This window comes from Mastigoproctus giganteus, chromosome 3 (assembly GCF_048544385.1).
Source record: "Mastigoproctus giganteus isolate SK-2022 chromosome 3, ASM4854438v1, whole genome shotgun sequence".
Lineage (NCBI taxonomy): Eukaryota > Metazoa > Arthropoda > Arachnida > Uropygi > Thelyphonidae > Mastigoproctus > Mastigoproctus giganteus.
Window position 1 is genome coordinate 41,466,228 of NC_143577.1, and position 19,378 is coordinate 41,485,605.

The window sequence follows — 19,378 nt, forward strand, 5'->3', positions numbered from 1 at the left end:
TCCCATGCATTTTTCTTCTCTGTCACGAGTCTCATTAGTTCATTTGATAACCATTTAGGCCTAAACCTTGAACGATATTTTTTAATCGGTATATAAAGTCTAGTAGCTTCCACGATTAATTCCTTGAATGCTTCCCACTTAGAATTTACTGTTGGTAACATCGTCAGTTGATCCCACTGTACAGAATTTAAAAACTGTCTGAGACCACTGTACTCCCCTTTACGGAAGCAAAAACCCTTTCCTTTACCCCTGACGGTAGTTACCTCTTTGAGTAAATCCCACTTCAGCACACTGTGATCACTGCCACCTAGTGGTTCCTTTATCTGCAAATTCTTAATACACGAATGATCACTGCTGATAACCAGATCAAGAGTGTTACTTTCTCTGGTTGCCTCTCGAACATGCTGCTGCAGAAAACAATCATCCAATAAATCCACAAAAGTCTGACTGGTGTGTGAGTGACCAACCCACAAGTTCCAGTCAATATCTGGGAAGTTAAAATCCCCCATTATAAGACATTCAGATTTACTGGCCCACTCTATTTCTCTGTACAATTGTTCATTGTACTCATTCAAGTCATTAGGCCTATAACACACTCCTACCCTTATTTTTCCTTTCGCAGTGCTTATCTCGCACCAAACTGACTCAACAGAGCACTGTTCATCTATATTAACTGGGTGCACTTCCTTTGATTTTATGTTTTTCTTAATTAACAGCATAACACCCCCTCCCTTTCTGTCCTGTCTATCCTTTCTGTACACATTGTACTCCCCAAATTCCAGTTCTGCATTCCTTATATCTTTGTGACACCACGTCTCTGCTATCCCAACAATATCCACCTTTGATGTCTTGACCAACACTTCAAATTCATCAAATTTATTTACTATACTTCTAGCATTGGTATACATGCAAGCATACATGCTCCTATGCCTATTCCTTTTTACCCTAACACATCCCATATACCCAACTATTCCATGATGACTGCCATCCGTCCCTGAAACCCCCAACACCCCTCGCTCCAGGTCGCTTCTTATTCTAATAGAAGTTGTGCAAGAATCACCTTCACCTCTGCCTGCGGTTACTGTTAAACTATTAGTCTTTGTATCCCCCCAAACTAGGAGTTTTCCGACCCACCTAACACTGCCTCGATAGCATCAGCAAATATTCTTGCACCCTTTCTATTTAAGTGTATCCCATCCCTGTAGAAGCAATCTCTCCTGTTAACAAGTACAGTCCAGGCTGAAAAAAATTCTACCCCTTGAGCCTTGCACAATCCTTCCAGGGCCGAATTGATCGACAAGGCTCTCATCATGTACTCCCTCCTATCGTGTCTGGGCAGAATTGCAGACACTTTCAAATTCAACCCTATTTCACGGCTTTTTTTCAAAAGTGACCTGTACTTGTTGAGTAATTCCGCCGGTCTCCTACTCTTAATATCATTAGTGCCAACGTGTACAACTATATCACCTTTTGTGCCCTTGAAAGATGATATCCGCTCTACAACGTCATCAACCTTTGCCCCTGGCAGACATACCCTGGTCCTGTTCCACCTATCCTTTTTACAAAGGATGTTCCCCGTTTCCCTGACAATAGAGTCACCAACAACAACTAGTTCCTGTGGGACCAGCGCATTCTGCCTTAGGGGTTGCCGCTGTGTTGCGTGATGACCAAGTGCAAGCTCTGGCGTTGATGTGGGCAGCTGAGAGCTCGATGGGCCCCTCAATTTACTTCCTTCGAGGGCATCCACCCTGTCCTTCAAGCTCTCATATAGGCCCATAAGAACGCTGAGTTGTTTCCTGATTTCGATACACTCCTTGCATCGCGCGCACACACAAAGACATCCCCCATGGCAATATCATGTTCCGTTCCAGAGAGTTCGGCAAACATTTCACAAGTTGCACATTTCTTTAGGCTGTGATGCGTTGGAGAATTGCCCCCCTCAGTTCTCCCCCGAGTCACAGCACTCCTGCCACTTTGTGCCCGTTGCTTTGCTGCTCTAGTTTGGGGCATGGTAGTTTAAATTAAAAAAAATCAATAATGTCTATGAATTAACTGTTGATGGCCCAGCTCAGGTTGCAAACCTGAGTGAATAGGTATTTTGCATGTAAATTCACATATGAGGAATTCTTTTGGAAAGGGGATGCCAGAAGTTTATCAAATTCTCATGAGGAGCTAAATGATTTTGTGATAACTGAAAAGAAAGTGGAGGAGAAATTGTTGAGGATGTACATAAAAAAGGCATCTGGGCAGATGCACCCTATCTAATTATATTAAGGGAGGCAGTAAAGGAGGTAAGCCAACTCTTAGCCATAATATGAGAGCATCCTTGGATTCAGGAGAAGTGCATATATATCCCCAATTCATAAAGGGGGAGCAAAAGGCAACGTGAGTATTTACAGACCTGTTAATTTAATATCTGCTTCAGGGAAAATAATGGAATAATTATTGGTTAAAGAAATAATGCATGACCATTCGGACAAGCATGCAATTATACTGCAATAACGGCATGCATTTGTCAAGGGGCAGTCTTGTCTAACCTGTCTGATAGGTTACTATGATGCAGTGACCAAGAAACTACATCATATACTTTGATTTCAGAAAAACTTTTGATACTGTTGCACATAAAAGACTGCTGTACAAACTGGAGCAATGTGGCATTAAGGGCAAGTTACTGCTATGGATAAAGGGATGGTTAAATGGAAGAAGACGGAGAGTGGTTATCTATGAGCACTACTCCATGGACTAATGTTATTAGTGGAGATCCCCAGAGTTTAGTGCTAGGTCCACTGTTGTTTTCAATGTTTATCAATGATACTGATGAAGGTATATCAGGCTTAATTTAAGTTTGCAGATTATACAAAGGTTGGTAGGGTGGTTAACAACAGTCATCAAGGTGAGCTATTGCTACAAAATCTAGGAAAATTGGGTTGATAGGCTGAGAAATAGCAGTTGAATTTAACATTGACAAATACAAGGTACTGCATATGGGTAGCAGTAACTGCAGTTACTTATTAATTGCGTGGTACTATACTCAGGGTCGTGGAGAATGAAAAAGACCTGGGGGTAATTGTGCAGTCAGACATGAAATTCTCTGAGCAGTGCAGGCAGCGCAAAACCCCATGAGTTGCCTGGCACATGCTTCCAGGAAGCTCATGGGGTTTTGCCAATGATATACAGAAACTTACTTTTCTAGTAGGAAAAAGGAGGTGATTATTCCATTATATAAGACCAAGGTTAGGTCCCATCTTGCGTACTGCATACAGGTCTGGATGCCTCATTTTACAAAGGATGTAGATCTACTGGAACGGGTGCAGAGAAGAGGAAAGAGACTGGCAAAGGGAACAAAAGCGCGTTGTTACCTAGAAAGGCTTCAGTTCTGCTAATTGTAGCATCTCCAGACTTGAGTGGATTGAGTGAGCTGAATTTTAATGGTATTCTTTCACTTGCTGAGACTACACATGGGGGGGGGCATTGTTGTGTGGAAGTTTACCTTCAGCCAGTTGATTGTTGGGACAGGTTTCCATCTTTTGTTGTGGAAGTGAATAGGTTAAATAAATTCAAGGGATAGCTAGACATATTCTTGGAAGGTACAGATAGGTGAACTGTTTTTTTTTTTTTTTTTTTTTTGGTTTGTTTTTTTATTTTGGCTGATGTTATATAAGCTTGCTTTCTTGCATCATTTGCCATTGCTACTTCTACTATTATAGCTGTGTGGCAAAGTTCTAGTATAGAGTAACTCATGCCAAGTGTTCAAATCCAGAACAGAAAAAGTATAAACAGAAAATACATGTTGATAATCTTGCCACTGTTACTGTTTATGTTAATTTTAAATGACAATTTAATAATGATGAGAAACTTTACCTTTACTGCGGTGGAGAATAGCCTTCTTGAACTGCCAAGTTATTTGTGGAGTAGGATACCCAGTCACTACACAAGGTAATATTATAGTCTGGCCAGCTGTAGCTTTAATTTCTAATGGTTCATTCTTAATGAAAGGTGCAGCTATAGAAATATTCAAAATATTCCTTAAACACATATTTTATTGTATAACAATGTATTTTATTGTTATTTAAAAAATTTTATATGGGATCATTTGATATCTACAAATACAGCTTTTATTAGTTATTCACAGAAAAAGAAAAAAAGTTATTGATGGTTAAACAAATTATAATACATTGAATTCCTGTTATTTTGAAATACTTATCATATATCTATTTATAATATATACATAAACATTTTACAAATTACAACCTCAGTTCATACTTTTAAAGTTGCTGTTCTACAGAAGTATAAGAAGAAGAATAATGAGCATATTAGTAAGAAGTAATTATTTACTATACATTACATCTTACGCTGACCAGGCCAGCCAGGTGGGTAAAGTACCTATCTGGCAACCCAAAAGTTGCGTATTCGAATCCCGCCTCGGGCTTGGATCAGAGTAAAATGCAAAAAATTTTGGGAGGTGCATTATGGCCACAGAAGCCGGCGCACCAACAACTAACAAAAAAAAAAAAAAAAAAAAACCATCTTACATCCTTTGCAGAGAAAACACAAGAGGAATTACATATCACAGAAAAATCCAACAAAATATGGAACAAAAAAAAAAGAGTAAAACTTTCATACAACAGGTGTTATCTACAATTTAGAGATATAAAAGAGATCCAGCTAAGAAGCTGAATGTGGATGAAAATGTATACATAGTAGTACAAGCTTGATAATGGTCAATAACAATACTGACAATCCAAATTAAGATTAGAAAAATAAGTTTTTAATCAATTTTGTATAATTATATTCTATTAAGATCAGTTCAGATTGATTTAAAATTTAGTTATGATAGCAAGTGCAGTTCCTGGAAAAATTTTATCTGTGTACTTTATTCTACTACATTTTAATGATAGAGAAGGTCCAGTTCGTCTGGCAGATTATGTCAAGCTATTACATCCTAAATAGTTGGTGCCTACCCAGTGGGTGATTATATAGTCTGGCAAAAATTATCAAAGATTTAACAGTAATTAATTTACTGAGAGTGGGAAGGGCATAGCAGGTTAGCTATAATTTTAAATCTAGAAAGTATACAGGTTAGATTAATTTTTGTTGGGACAGGTTTCCATCTTTTGTTGTGGAAGTTAATGGGTTGAATAAATTCAAGGGAGAGCTAGACATATTCTTGGAGGGTACAGATGGGTGAACTGTTTTTTTCTTTTGGTTTGTTTTTTATTTTGCTATATAAGCTTGCTTTATTGCATCATTTGCCATTACTACTTCTAGTACTATAGTTGTGTGGCCAAGTTATAGTATATAGTAACTCATGCCAAGTGTAATTGCTGGCTTGGAAGTACAGAGGAAGACCAAATTTCTGAAGCATAAAGTAAAATAGAGTAGAAAGACGATTTAACAAATTTAAGTATTATTATATGATTGGACACATGGATCAGATTCTGTTTTAGCAGAAAGTGTTCCCATACCTTTTCTGTGTTTCCAAAGTTTGCTTAGTGGAGAGTTCCCAATCATGTACGTATTAAGAAAAAAGAAATCTCTTATAAAATTTCTTTTCTATAAGATATAATATATTATATATAAAGTATGATCCTTCTATTATATATAAGATATATAGTGAAATTATAGTAACCTTATAATACCGGGATAAATCTGACTAAAAAATGAATAGCAAATGCTTAGAAAACGGTACTCACCTTGTATAAATCTGCAATAAATTTTTTTGATAGATGGTGGTTAAATTTAGGTTGGAAGAAGCATTAAAAAGAACTAAGGCGGGGAATGGGGTGAAAATATTTTAAACAGATTTTAAAATGAGCGCAAGGAAGTAGAAATGCAGATCTCCACTCCTTGGTTGTCATAAAGAGGTTAAAAGACGTAAATGAAAAAAAGAGAGAAGACCGGTGGTGCCAATAGTCGTTACGAGGGACTTTCGCAAGTAAACCATCATCAGTTGGCAAATGGAAGAGAAGTGAGCGCGTGTTGTATTTGAAGTTTATCTAAACTCCCATGATGCTCTTTTTGACACGTGGGAACTTTAGCCGCGAGAGGTTCCAAGCCGGTCAAAGGTTGAAGGGAAGTTTAGCGTTAATAATGGTGAGATCGGAACGGTGTTGGTACCATTCGATGGTGAGGGCTTCATATTGAAGAATTCTGTAGCTCGATCTAAGTTTAATAATAGTGATGGCAGTGTCAACAAGGGTGGTGTGGTTGTGGGTTTGAGCATGGGTTGTTATCTCAGTGCTGGATTGACTTGTCTTGAAACGGTTGAAGTGGTAGTATGAACGGGTATTGGAAGTTGCGGAGGAACAGAATTTGGTGGTAGTGTTGCCTAAGGGGCTTAGAGGGGAACAGGTATCCTGTGTGTTATCAGACACTCAGCCTAAAACACTGATGGATCCAATATCTCTCTGTTACAGAAGATTTAGGAGAAGTCCGGTTGGCCTGCCTCCCTAAAATCCACTCATGCACACCTTCTCGATGGTAAGCCCTGTTACGTCACTTAGGTGGCAACGAACGTGTAGAGTGGTTCTCTTCAAGACGCCTGGTCAGCGTGAAGAGGAAAAGACCAAACCCTCCAGCAATGAGAGCACAACAATACAAATGGCCCTCAGTCCCCAGCAGCTTTCACTCTTACGGCAGCGAGAGGATTAGAGTGGAAGCAGAGGGTGCTAAGAATCTCTGGGTACGACCAGGCTGCCATGCACGGAAACTGAACTTGGCCTGTTATAACGTAAGAACATTCATCGGTGAAGACAGGATATTAGAGCTGGAAAAGGAATTAGAAAATGTGAATTGGAATATCATCGGTTTGGCTGAAACAAGAAGAAGAAATGAATCACTTATAAGTTTATCAAGTGGAAATCTGCTGTACACCAATGGAAACAGTGAAAGGAGTGAAGGTGGAATTGGGTTTCTGGTCCATAAAGATTTTAAAAACAACATTTTGGAATTCAAAAGTACATCACCAAGAGTGTCAAGACTAATACTCAAGGTTTCTAAGAGATACAAGCTAAATATTATAATGATTTATGCACCAACATCGAGCCATGATGATGAAGAGGTTGAAGAAATGTACACGGAAATTGTGAGTCTTCTAGATGAGCAGAAAACCCACTACACTATTATTATGGGAGACTTCAATGCTAAGGTTGGAAAAAGACAAAACAGCACAGAAAGGGGAACTATAGGAAATTTTGGAATTGGTGAAAGAAATGAAAGAGGTGAAAGACTTGTGGAATTTGCAGAATCTCAAGGACTGTCAGTAATGAACACTTTTTTCAAGAAAAGGGTGAACAGAAAGTGGACATGGAAGAGTCCAAATGGATTAACTACTAATGAAATCGACTTCATCCTCACTAATAGAAGATATATTGTGAATGATGTCACCGTCCTGAATAAGGTAAATGTTGGAAGTGATCACAGAATGGTAAGATGTACACTTGATATAGATGTAGGAAAGGAAAGGAAAAAACTGACTCGAGTAAATAATACAAAGGTCTTTGAGATAACAGAAGAGGAGAAAAAGCAGTATGTACTGGAACTTAAGAACAAGCTTGAGCTTCTGCAGACTGCTGAGGACCAAGATATCGACGAGGAATATTACAACTTTTTGAAAGTGATAAAGCCCAAGAAACCTATAGGGAAAAAGAAATCCAAAGAAGAAAAAATTAGTCAAGAAACACTTGTCATGATGAACCGAAGACGACAAATGAAAAGCAAGAAAAACACTGACAGGGAGAAAATTGAGTATACTGAGTTATGCAAAGCCATTAGAAAGAGACTCAGAGAGGACATAAGAAGATTTAACACAAGAAAAGTAGAACAAGCATTAAGGGAAAACAAAGGATTTAAATCAGCAGCCATGGGCAGTAATACAGAAAGACAAATGATACTGAAACTGAAGAATAGCGATGGTGTACTTATAAACAGCAGAGAAGGCATAATTCAAATAGCAGAAGACTACTATAGAGAATTATACAAGGAGCAGGGGAATGATGCCAGCAGTGGGGAAGATGGATTGCAAAGTAGCAACACATACGACATACCCAATATTCTTCCTGATGAGGTAGAACATGCATTGAAGAAAATGAAGAATCAGAAAGCCCCGGGGGAAGATGAAGTTACTGTAGAGTTGTTAAAATTGGGAGGAAGAGACATAACACAAAAACTGGCAAGGCTCTTCACAAAGTGCATTAGAAAAGGTGTGACGCCTAAGCAATGGAATAATGCAATCATAGTTTTGCTGCATAAGAAAGGAGATAAATCAAAAATTGGAAATTATAGACCAATCAGCTTGTTATCCCACATCTACAAGTTGTTCACAAGGGTCATTACTAACAGATTAGAAAGAATACTGGATGAGAATCAACCGAAAGAGCAAGCTGGCTTTAGGACAGGATTCTCAACTATGGATCACCTTCATGTAATATCACAGCTAATGGAGAAAGCAAATGAATATAAAACACCATTATGCCTGGCATTTGTGGATTATGAAAAGGCATTTGACTCCATACAGCATAAGGCAATGTTTCGGGCACTGGAAAGACAAGGCATTGATACCCCATATATTATGATTTTGAAGAAAATATACGAGAGTGCTACCTCCTTTATTAGACTAGACAAAGACAGTAGGAAATTTAAAATTGAGAAAGGAGTTCGACAAGGAGACACAATATCTCCGAAGCTGTTTACTGCTGCCCTTGAGGAAGCTTTCAGAAGATTAGACTGGTCGCAGAAAGGAGTCAATGTGAACGGAGAGTACCTAAACCATTTGCGATTTGCAGATGACATTGTGGTCATAAGCCATGATCCCAAAGAATTAGAGGAAAATCTTAATCAGTTATGCACAGCTAGTAAGGATTTTGGACTAAAGATGAATATGGCTAAAACAAAAGTAATGATGAACAAGTATGCCACAGAAAGGGAAATAATGATTGAAGGAGCAGTAATTGAAAAGGTGGAGTCATATACTTATCTGGGACAAGTTATTAGCTTTAATAATGATAAATGGCTGGAAGTCAAGAGAAGAATAAATTTTGGATGGATAGCATTCAGGAAATATAGTCACATACTGAAGAGCAATATCCCAGTTTGTCTGAAACGTAAAATAATGGACCAATGTATACTCCCCACCATGACTTATGGAAGTGAAACTTGGGCACTCACCAAAAGAATGGAAGAGAAGCTGAGAACCACACAGCGAAGAATGGAACGAATCATATTGGGAATAAGACTGTTAGATAAGAAGAGAAACACATGGATTAGGCAACAAACTCAAGTAAAGGACATTCTTATCAAAACTAAAGAACTAAAATGGTCTTGGGCAGGACACATAGCTCGAAGACATGATGACAGATGGACTAAGAAAATAACAGAATGGTATCCAAGAGGAGCTAGAAGAAAACCTGGAAGACAAAGGCGGAGATGGATAGATGAAATTCATGAGTTTGTGGGTAGTAAATGGATGTCCAGTGCTCAAAACAGAAGCAACTGGAAAGTTGCTGGAGAGGCCTTCATCCTGCAGTGGATTGAAAATGGCTGATGATGATGATGATGATGTTGCCGATGTAACAGGTTTCGCAGTTTGATTGGCATTTTATGAGATATATTATGTTATTGAGATCATTGATGGGATATTTGTGTGTATCTTTATAAGAATTAAATAGAGAACCTAGTTTATTGCAAGTGGAGAAGGTGAGGGAGATGTCGGTATCTTTGAATGTACGCTGGAATTGTGCTGCGAGTTCACTATGGTAAGGGAGAACTATGCGAGTATTTGTTTTATGACTGTGTCTGGTGGGGTTATTAATACTGTTTTTAATGGTGGATATTGTGTGTTGGATGAGTTGAGGGGGGGGGGTAGCTCCTGGCTATGAATTTATCAGTAAGGTACTGAAGTTCATTGTGTAGATCGTTTTGTGAAGAGGTGAATTTGATAGCGTTGTAGATATAGTAGTAGTAGTAGTAGTAGTGGCATGTGATGTAAGAAAGCAAATGTATGAGCTTATGCAGCATCAGCAAAAAAAAAAAAAAAAAAAAAATCGCACCATTTCCTCCAAATGCCTGTCCAGTTCCTCCTTAAATTTATTCAACATATCAACTTCCACAACGACAGATCGAAGTTTGTTCCAGCAATTAACCACCCGCTAGCTAAAGGCAAATTTCCGCACATCTATTCTACATCTGTCTTTTCTTAATTTGAATTTATGTCCCCTTAGGATCGTAACCTGAACAAGTGGAAGGATCCCATCAGAATTCAGCGTGCTGAACCCATTCAAGGCCTTATACACCTCAATCAGATCACCGCGCAGGTGCCTAGTCTCCAGCCACTGCAATTTGCAGAACTTAAGCCTCTCTTGATAAGAGGATCCATTCATTCCCCTCACCAATCTTGTTGCCCTTCTCTGTACACGCTCAAGTAAATCTACATCCTTCCTAAAATGAGGCCTCCAGATCTGTACGCAGTACTCAAGGCGTGGCCTGACTATTGCCTTATACAGAGGGACAATCACCTCCTTTTCCCTGCTAGCAAAATTCCTATATATCATTGACAAAACCCAATGACCTGCCCTGGCAGCCCATCTGCATTGCTCAGAAAACTTCATATCTGCCTGCACAATTACTCCCAGGTCTTTTTCATTTTCCACCACCTTAAGTGTAGTACCACACAGTTGGTACGTTTCTCTGGGGTTACTTCTACCCATATGCAGCACTTTGCATTTGTCAAGGTTAATCTTCAGTTGCCACTTCTTATCCCATCTGCCCAAATTATCTAGATCCTGTTGCAGACGCACACTGCCATTACTGTCATTAACAACCCTGCCAACCTTTGTATCATCTGCAAACTTCGACACTAAGCCTGATATACCTTCATCAATATCATTGATAAATATACAAAACAACAGTGGACCCAACACCGAACCCTGTGGGACTCCACTAATAACATTAGTCCAAGAAGAGCAGCACCCATTGATTACCACCCTCTGTCTTCTCGCACTTAACCATCCTTTCATCCATTGTAGCAACTTACCCTTAATACCATTCTGCTCCAATTTGTACAATAGTCTTTCATGAGCAACAGTGTCAAAAGCTTTCCTGAAATCCAAATATATGATATCAAAATTATTTTTTGCATCCAGTTCCTTTGTAACCACATCATAATATCCTATCAAATTTGTCAGACAAGACTTTCCCTTAACAAACCCATGCTGTGTCTGAATTATTGCTGCAGTCTTGTCTAGATGATCCTGCAATGCATCTTTAACCAGCGACTCCATTATTTTACCCGGAACAGAAGTTAAACTAACTGGTCTGTAATTACTCGTGTCACCCTTCGATCCCCCTTTGTGAATTGGGGATACATTTGCACATCTCCAGTCCGTGGGAACCTCCCCTGAGTCCAAGGATGCTCTCATAATTATGGCTAAGAGTTTGCTTATTTGCTTTGCCGCCTCCTTTAATATAACTGGATAGATCCCATCCACACCAGGTGCTTTTCTTACATTTAACTTCAACAGTTTCTCTTCCACTTTGCTCTCAGTTATTACAAAATCATTAAGTATCCTGCTACAATTTGATAACCTTCTGCCATTTTCAAAGTTTAATAACTCCTCGTGTGTGAATGTAGATGCAAAATACTCATTCAGTTTGTTTGCTATCTGAGCAGGATCATCAACAGTTGAACCATCGATGTCAAGCGGACCAATCAGATTCATCCCCTTCCTTTTAGAGTTTATATAAGTAAAGAAATCCTTGCTGTTTTTCTTAGCATCTTTTGCCAAGGATTTCTCGTAATCTGCCTTCGCCTGCCGAACCTCCTTTGTGACCTGATTACAGATTAACTTATATCTGCCATAGGCTTCTGAGTCGCTTGATAATTTATATGCATCCCATGCATTTTTCTTCTCTGTTATGAGTCTCATTAGTTCATTTGACAACCATTTAGGCCTAAACCTTGAACAATATTTCTTAATAGGTATGAAACTTTTAGTAGCATCCACGATTAATTCCTTGAATGCTTCCCACTTAGAATTTACTGTTGGTAACATTGTCAGTTGATCCCACTGTACAGAATTTAAAAACTGTCGGAGACCACTGTACTCTCCTTTACGGAAGCAAAAACCCTTTCCTTTACCCCTGATGGTAATTAAATCTTTAAGTAAATCCCACGTCAGTACACTGTGATCACTGCCACCTAGTGGTTCTTTTATCTGGAAATTCCTAATACATGAATGATCACTGCTGATAACCAGATCAAGAGTATTACTTTCTCTGGTTGCCTCTCGAACATGCTGTTGCAGAAAACAATCATCCAATAAATCCACAAAAGTCTGACTAGTGTGTGAGTGCCCAACCCACAAGTTCCAGTCAATATCTGGGAAGTTAAAATCCCCCATTATAAGACATTCCGATTTACTAGCCCACTCTATTTCTCTGTACAATTGTTCATTGTACTCATTCTAGTCATTAGGCCTATAACACACTCCTACTCTTATTTTTGCTTTCGCAGTGCTTATGTCACACCAAACTGACTCAACAGTGCACTGTTCATCTATATCAACTGGATGCACTTCTTTTGATTTTATGTTTTTCTTAATTAACAGCATAATACCTCCTCCCTTCCTATCATGTCTATCTCTTTCTGTAGACGTTGTACTCCCCAAATTCCAGTTCGGCATTCCTTATATCAGTGTGATACCATGTCTCTGATATCCCAACAATATCCGCCTTTGATGTCTTGACCAACACTTGAAATTCATCAAATTTATTTACTATACTTCTAGCATTGGTATACATGCAAGTATACATGCACCTATTCTTATTCTGAGTTACTCTAACACATCCCATATACCCACCTGTTTCACGATGACTGCCACCCATCCCTGAAACCTCCAACACCCCTCGCTCCAGGTCACTACTTATTCTAATAGAAGTTGTGCAAGAATCACCTTCACCTCTGCCTACGGCTACTGTTAAACTATTAGTCCTTGTATTCCCCTAAGCTATCAGTTTTCCAACCCACCCAACACTGCCTCGATAGCATCAGCAAATATTCTTGCACCCTTTCTATTTAAGTGTATCCCATCCCTGTAGAAGCAGTCTCTCCTGTTAACAAGTACAGTCCAGGCTGAAAAAAATTCTATCCCTTGAGTCTTGCACAATCTTTCCAGGGCCGAATTGATCGACAAGGCTCTCATCATATACTCCCTCCTATCGTGTCTGGGCAGAATTGCAGACACTTTCAAATTCAACCCTAATTCACGGCTTTTTTTCATCAGTGACCTGTACTTGTTAAGTAATTCTGCCGGTCTCCTACTCTTGATATCATTAGTGCCAACGTGTACAACTAAATCACCTTTTGTGCCCTTAAAAGATGATATCTGCTCTACAACGTTATCAACCTTTGCCCCTGGCAGACATACCCTGGTCCTGTTCCACCTATCCTTTTTTCAAAAGATGTTTCCCATTTCCCTGACAATAGAGTCACCAACAACTACTAGTTCCTGAGGGACCAGCGCATTCTGCCTTGGGGGTTGCCACTGTGTTGCGTGATGACCAAGTGCAAGCTCTGGCATTGATGTGGGCAGCTGAGAGCCTGATGGGCCCCTCAATTTAGATCTTTCAAGGGCATCCACCCTGTCCTTCAAACTCTCATATAGGCCCATAACAACGCTGATTTGTCGCTTGATTTCCTTACACTCCTTACATTGCGCACACACAAAGATATCCCCCATGGCAATATCATGTTCCGTTCCAGATAGTTCGGCAAACATTTCACAAGTTGCACATTTTTTTAGGCTGTGATGCGTTGGAGAATTTGGTTGTGTAGGATGGCTTTTTTGGTACTAAGGGGATGATGTGAAGTGAAATGTAGATATTTACCGGTGTGCGTGTTTTTTCTGAAAATCTTGGTATTTAAATTTGTGTCTGTTGTATAAATAGTGAGATTAAGAAAATTAATCTGGTTGTCCATTGCGATTTCGAGGGTAAGGTTTAGCCTGTCATGTATTGTATTGAATTTTAAAAAAAAATTGTCTATGGTTGTTCTGTTGCCTATTATTAGGATATCATCGGCGTAGCGGGATGTATAATTTAATTTCAGAGGGGAAAGGTTGTAAAATTTGGTTTTCAATAGTGGCAAGATAAATTTCAGAAAGGGAGGCAGAAATGCCTAAACCCATTGGTAAACCAAATGCTTATATCACAATGTTATCCCCAAATTCGCCCGCATTTTCCCCAAAAATAACTGTAAAAAATACCCACATATCATACACCGCATGTCTATCGCAATCATACGTGAAGAACCTAAGAAAAGATTTAACAAACAACACCAACTCTTAAACTGTATACACCAATTGCGATTCTTTCTCAAAAGAGACATGCCACCAGATGCCTGGATTGAATATATTAACCACAACAATATACATATCAACACCACCATCCAACACATAGCACAAAAACACACCAAAACATGGAACACACTCACATCCAAAACCCCCCCAAAAATCTCCACCGTTAACCTCTTCTCAAAGTCCTTCACCCCTTCCGGACTCTCCGGCCTAGAATTTGGCTTTAATTTTGCCATTAAAGAACAACACCATCCAATAAAAGATTGTATAATCGAACTCCAGTCTAAACTCGATCAACATCCCAATAAGTGGCGACTTATACACCAGTCTAATAGGATAATAAATTCTAAACTCACATCTCTCGCTAACATAAAAAAACAACAACTCTTGGATTTACAAAGATTAAGCAAAACCCCAAATATCATCATCCAAAAAGCTGACAAAGGAGACAATCGTTATCCTGGACAAGAACACCTACACATAAAAAATTAGCCGACCAAGATACATATACAAATGACAGCAACCACAACATTACAAAATTTAAAAATAAACTTGACACAATTCTCAGAAAACTCAGACAGAACAAAGAAATCAACCTCTTTACATTACAACAGATAGGTATTCGCAACAACATTCTGCCCCACATGGTCGGAATAACCAAGTTACACAAACCTGGCCACCCACTAAGACCTATCGTTTCTTTTAGTAGATCAGCGTTTGCTAATTTATCCACCTTCCTTGTCAAAATTATATCCCCACTCACTCGATTCTCTACATTCAAAATTAATAATACCAACCAAGTTTTCCAAAAAATCAGCAACACCACCATATCCGACGAAGACGTATTAGCTTCTTTTGACGTCATATCCCTATACACTAATGTGCATATCCCTTTCACCCTACAAGCATTACACATACTTCTAACAGCTGATGACACTTTAACGAAACGTACCTCTCTTTCAGTTGACCACATCCTTGAACTTACCACTCTTTTTCTAGATGCAAATATTTTAGATTCAACAATAAAATTTATCGACAAACATTTGGTTTACCAATGGGTTTAGGCATTTCTGGCCCCCTTTCTGAAATTTATCTCGCCACTATTGAAAACCAAATTTTACAACCTTTCCCCTCTGAAATTAAATTATACATCCACTACGCCGATGATATCCTAATAATAGGCAACAGAACAACCATAGACAATCTTTTTTTAAAATTCAATACAATACATGACAGGCTAAACCTTACCCTCGAAATCGCAATGGACAACCAGATTAATTTTCTTAATCTCACTATTTATACAACAGACACAAATTTAAATACCAAGATTTTCAGAAAAAACATGCACACCAGTAAATATCTACATTTCACTTCACATCATCCCCTTAGTACCAAAAAAGCCATCCTACACAACCAAATCTACAACGCTATCAAATTCACCTCTTCACAAAACGATCTACAGAATGAACTTCAATACCTTACTGATAAATTCATAGCCAAGAGCTACCCCCCTCAACTCATCCAACACACAATATCCACCGTTAAAATCAGTATTAATAACCCCACCAGACACAGTCACAAGACAAATACTCGCATAGTTCTCCCTTACCATAGTGAACTCGCAGCACAATTCCGACGTACATTCAAAGATACCGACATCTCCCTCACCTTCTTCACTTACAATAAACTAGGTTCCCTATTTAATTCTTATAAAGATACACACAAATATCCCATCAATGATCTCAATATCATAATATATCTCATAAAATGCCAACCAAACTGCGACACCTGTTACATCGGCAGCACTACCACCAAATTCGGTTCCTCCACAATTTCCAATACCCGTGCATACTACCACTTCAACAGTTTCAAGACAAGTCAATCCAGCACTGAGTTAACAACCCATGCTCAAACCCACAACCACACCATCCCTTGTTGACTCTGCCATCACTATTATTAAACTTAGATCGAGCTACAGAATTCTTCAATATGAAGCCCTCACCATCGAATGGTACTGACACCATTCCGATCTCAACATTATTAACGCTAAACTTCCCTTCAACCTTTCACCGGCTTGGAACCTCTCACGGCTAAAGTTCCCACGTGTCAAAAAGAGCATCATGTGAGTTTAGATAAACTTTAAATACAAAACGCGCTCACTTCTCTTCCATTTGCCAACTGATGACGGTTTACTTACGAAAGTCCCTCGTAACGACTATTGGCACCACCGGTCTTCTCTCTTTTTTTCATTTACGTCTTTTAACCTCTTTATGACAACCAAGGATTGGAGATCTGCATTTCTACTTCCTTGCGCTCATTTTAAAATCTGTTTAAAATATTTTCACTCGCATTTCCCGCCTTAGTTCTTTTTAATGCTTCTTCCAACCTAAATTTAACCACCATCTACCAAAAAAATTTATTGCAGATTTATACAACGTGAGTACTGTTTTCTAAGAATTTGCTATTCATTTTTTATATAAGATATATGTAATAGAAGGCTCAGGTCTTTATGAGTTGTGTTCAAAAGAGGATAAAAATGAAAGAGGTTTTTCTTTTTTGTTACTGAAATGTGAGAGGATTTATCAGTTCTTATCGGTATTGAATTCATTGTAATTCAATGGATTACTGAGTTATATACTGAGTATGGAATGGAACCAACTTATGTATGACTAACACACTGCATATTAACATTATACTATTCTGCTAGAAGCAGAATATGGATGTGTAACACAACATGGAACAGCCTTGCTGGGAACAGTAATGTGCACATGGCAGGTTTGCCCTAGTCTATGGCAAACACATGTGTTTGCCAGACTACGGAAAATACATGGTGGGTTTGCCATAGTCTAGCTTGGGGCTGCCAAAAATAAGAAATAATGAAAAGGAGAAAAAATGCTTATCAGTAGAACAAATTGAGAGAAATTCTCCTTAACTGTTTTGTGAGTATGCATATATATGTAATCTTGTGCAAATTAATGTGAACAAAATGGGAATTTTGGTATATTGTCTCCTCTCCTTCAACTTGTTAACAGCTATTTCTAACTGTATTTTCATTTGTTTATTTACAGTATTGTCTGGAATTGCTACAATGTGTGTTAAGGAAGAACTGAATAATTTATTCTTGAAAGTTTTTTGTTCATCAAAAATGTGAAACTAGGCAAAATTTTTAGCAAATTAAAAGTTCAATTTGTTTGTTTTGTTAGTATTTGCATCAAGGCAACAAAGGTCAAGAGATGTCAGTATATTACGTCCATAAACTGCATGTATTCTGTGATTACCTGGCCAGTTTTGCAGGACAAAAAACAAGTTTCCACACAAACAGTACAATCCTCATCCAACTAACCTGGCCAGGTGTGAAAAAAATACCATAAAATTCCCCCACCCCCATCTTGATGTGATTCACACCCAGGTCTTATTTCCACATAATGGAGAAGAACAGTAATTGTAACCACTGTATTATACATGAGGATCTAAAGCTCAGCACAGCAATGAATGTTTATCACAATCACAAAAGTATGTGAATGAAAGTTGTAAAAATACAATAGAGAACACCATGCTCAATTTTGTAAGGAAAAGCAATTAATATTCAAAAATGATAAAATTTCAATTAAAATTAAAGTAAGCTTTCACAAAAAAGTTGCACGTAGCATATAATCAGTGTTGATTTAGATGCATGGAAATATCATTTGTAGCCCAATTTTTCAACATCAGAAATTTTGTATCACACTGACCATTGCACTATACCTATACCTAATATGTGACAGCAATGATCTGAAATTGCAGTATTTTACTTGACAATTAGAATTACAAAGTAATAATTACACAAACTGCTTATGTGCTGGTCACTGGTACACATGAAACTAAAAAGATTTATTTTCAGTACTGCAATTATATTATATGAAGTGCTACCCAAAGTTATGATAATGGTCACATAACAATGCTACCAATGATAGTAACAGTTTTTCAGAGAAGGTGGGGATATACCCATTTGCAATAGTTGTCCTCTTATCATATGCCATTCTATTAAACATTAATCAGATATATTACTGTTATTTTTATTTTGTGCCAATAAGTTAGTTAATGTATCAGTACATTTGCATTTCAGACACGTTAGTAAATAATAATAATTCAGGATTTATAACAAAAAAAAATGTTCAAACTTTTATGCATGAACCAAGAACACTTCGTTTCTGCACATATATCACATTGAACATTAAATTTTATTCCTCCAGTCAGCACGTGGCAATAAATATAATATCCAGTGCTTCAGTTACACTATATGATATCGATAGCCTATGTGATATATATGAAAAATAAAAAAATAAATAATAATTTCTGGATTTCTATTGGATATATTTTAATTAAATTTTGGAAGGCTTGATAAATTTTTTTGGAAGATCTAAATATAAAATTTCATGAAATTTCATCAATTGTGAGTCAAGTTATTACACCCACATGGACTGATAAAGAAATAATAATTGTCAGATTTCTATTGTTCCAATTTTAATGAAATTTGGGATGGTTGGCATATCTTTTTAAAGGCCTAAATATAAAATTTCATGAAAATTTATCTACTACTAACTGAGTTATTACATGCAGGTGGATGGCTGGACATGGTGAAGACAACAGCTGCATTATACATATATGCTAACATACCTAAAATTGAGAGGAACAATTAAAACCAGGAAGTGTAAATTTTTGCTGTAAATTGTATTTATTCTTTGATAGGTTTGCCTGTTCATTCACTGGATGTAAAAATAAAAGAAAGCATTTCTGGGAAACAAAAAAAAAAAACATGCAACTCCTGCCCAGTCTGATTAACTCAGCCAAAGTAGGAAAAACACCCTATAAAATATTCTCCCATCTGGACAGGCTTCAAGACTTTTCAAAGAATGTGAAAGAACAATGATCATAACAACTGTGTCAACTGCAAGGGAAATCAGCTGTTCAATGTAGTGAATATACTCTTTATTATTTGAAATGAGTAAATTAAAAGAACAAAAAGTTTGCCTAAAATTTTGTTTCAAAGC

The 19,378-nt window shown here is 37.8% G+C and overlaps 1 protein-coding gene across 1 annotated transcript in view; it reads right to left on the minus strand.

Moving 5' to 3' along the window:
* LOC150087903 (hemicentin-1-like) overlaps positions 1-19,378 on the minus strand; it is a 1,496,027-nt gene that overhangs the window by 513,099 nt on the left and 963,550 nt on the right. The window contains exon 51 of the mRNA XM_090369959.1: positions 3,862-4,002. Within this exon, the coding sequence (XP_090226085.1) occupies positions 3,862-4,002 (141 nt within the window). The remainder of the gene's footprint in view (positions 1-3,861; positions 4,003-19,378) is intronic.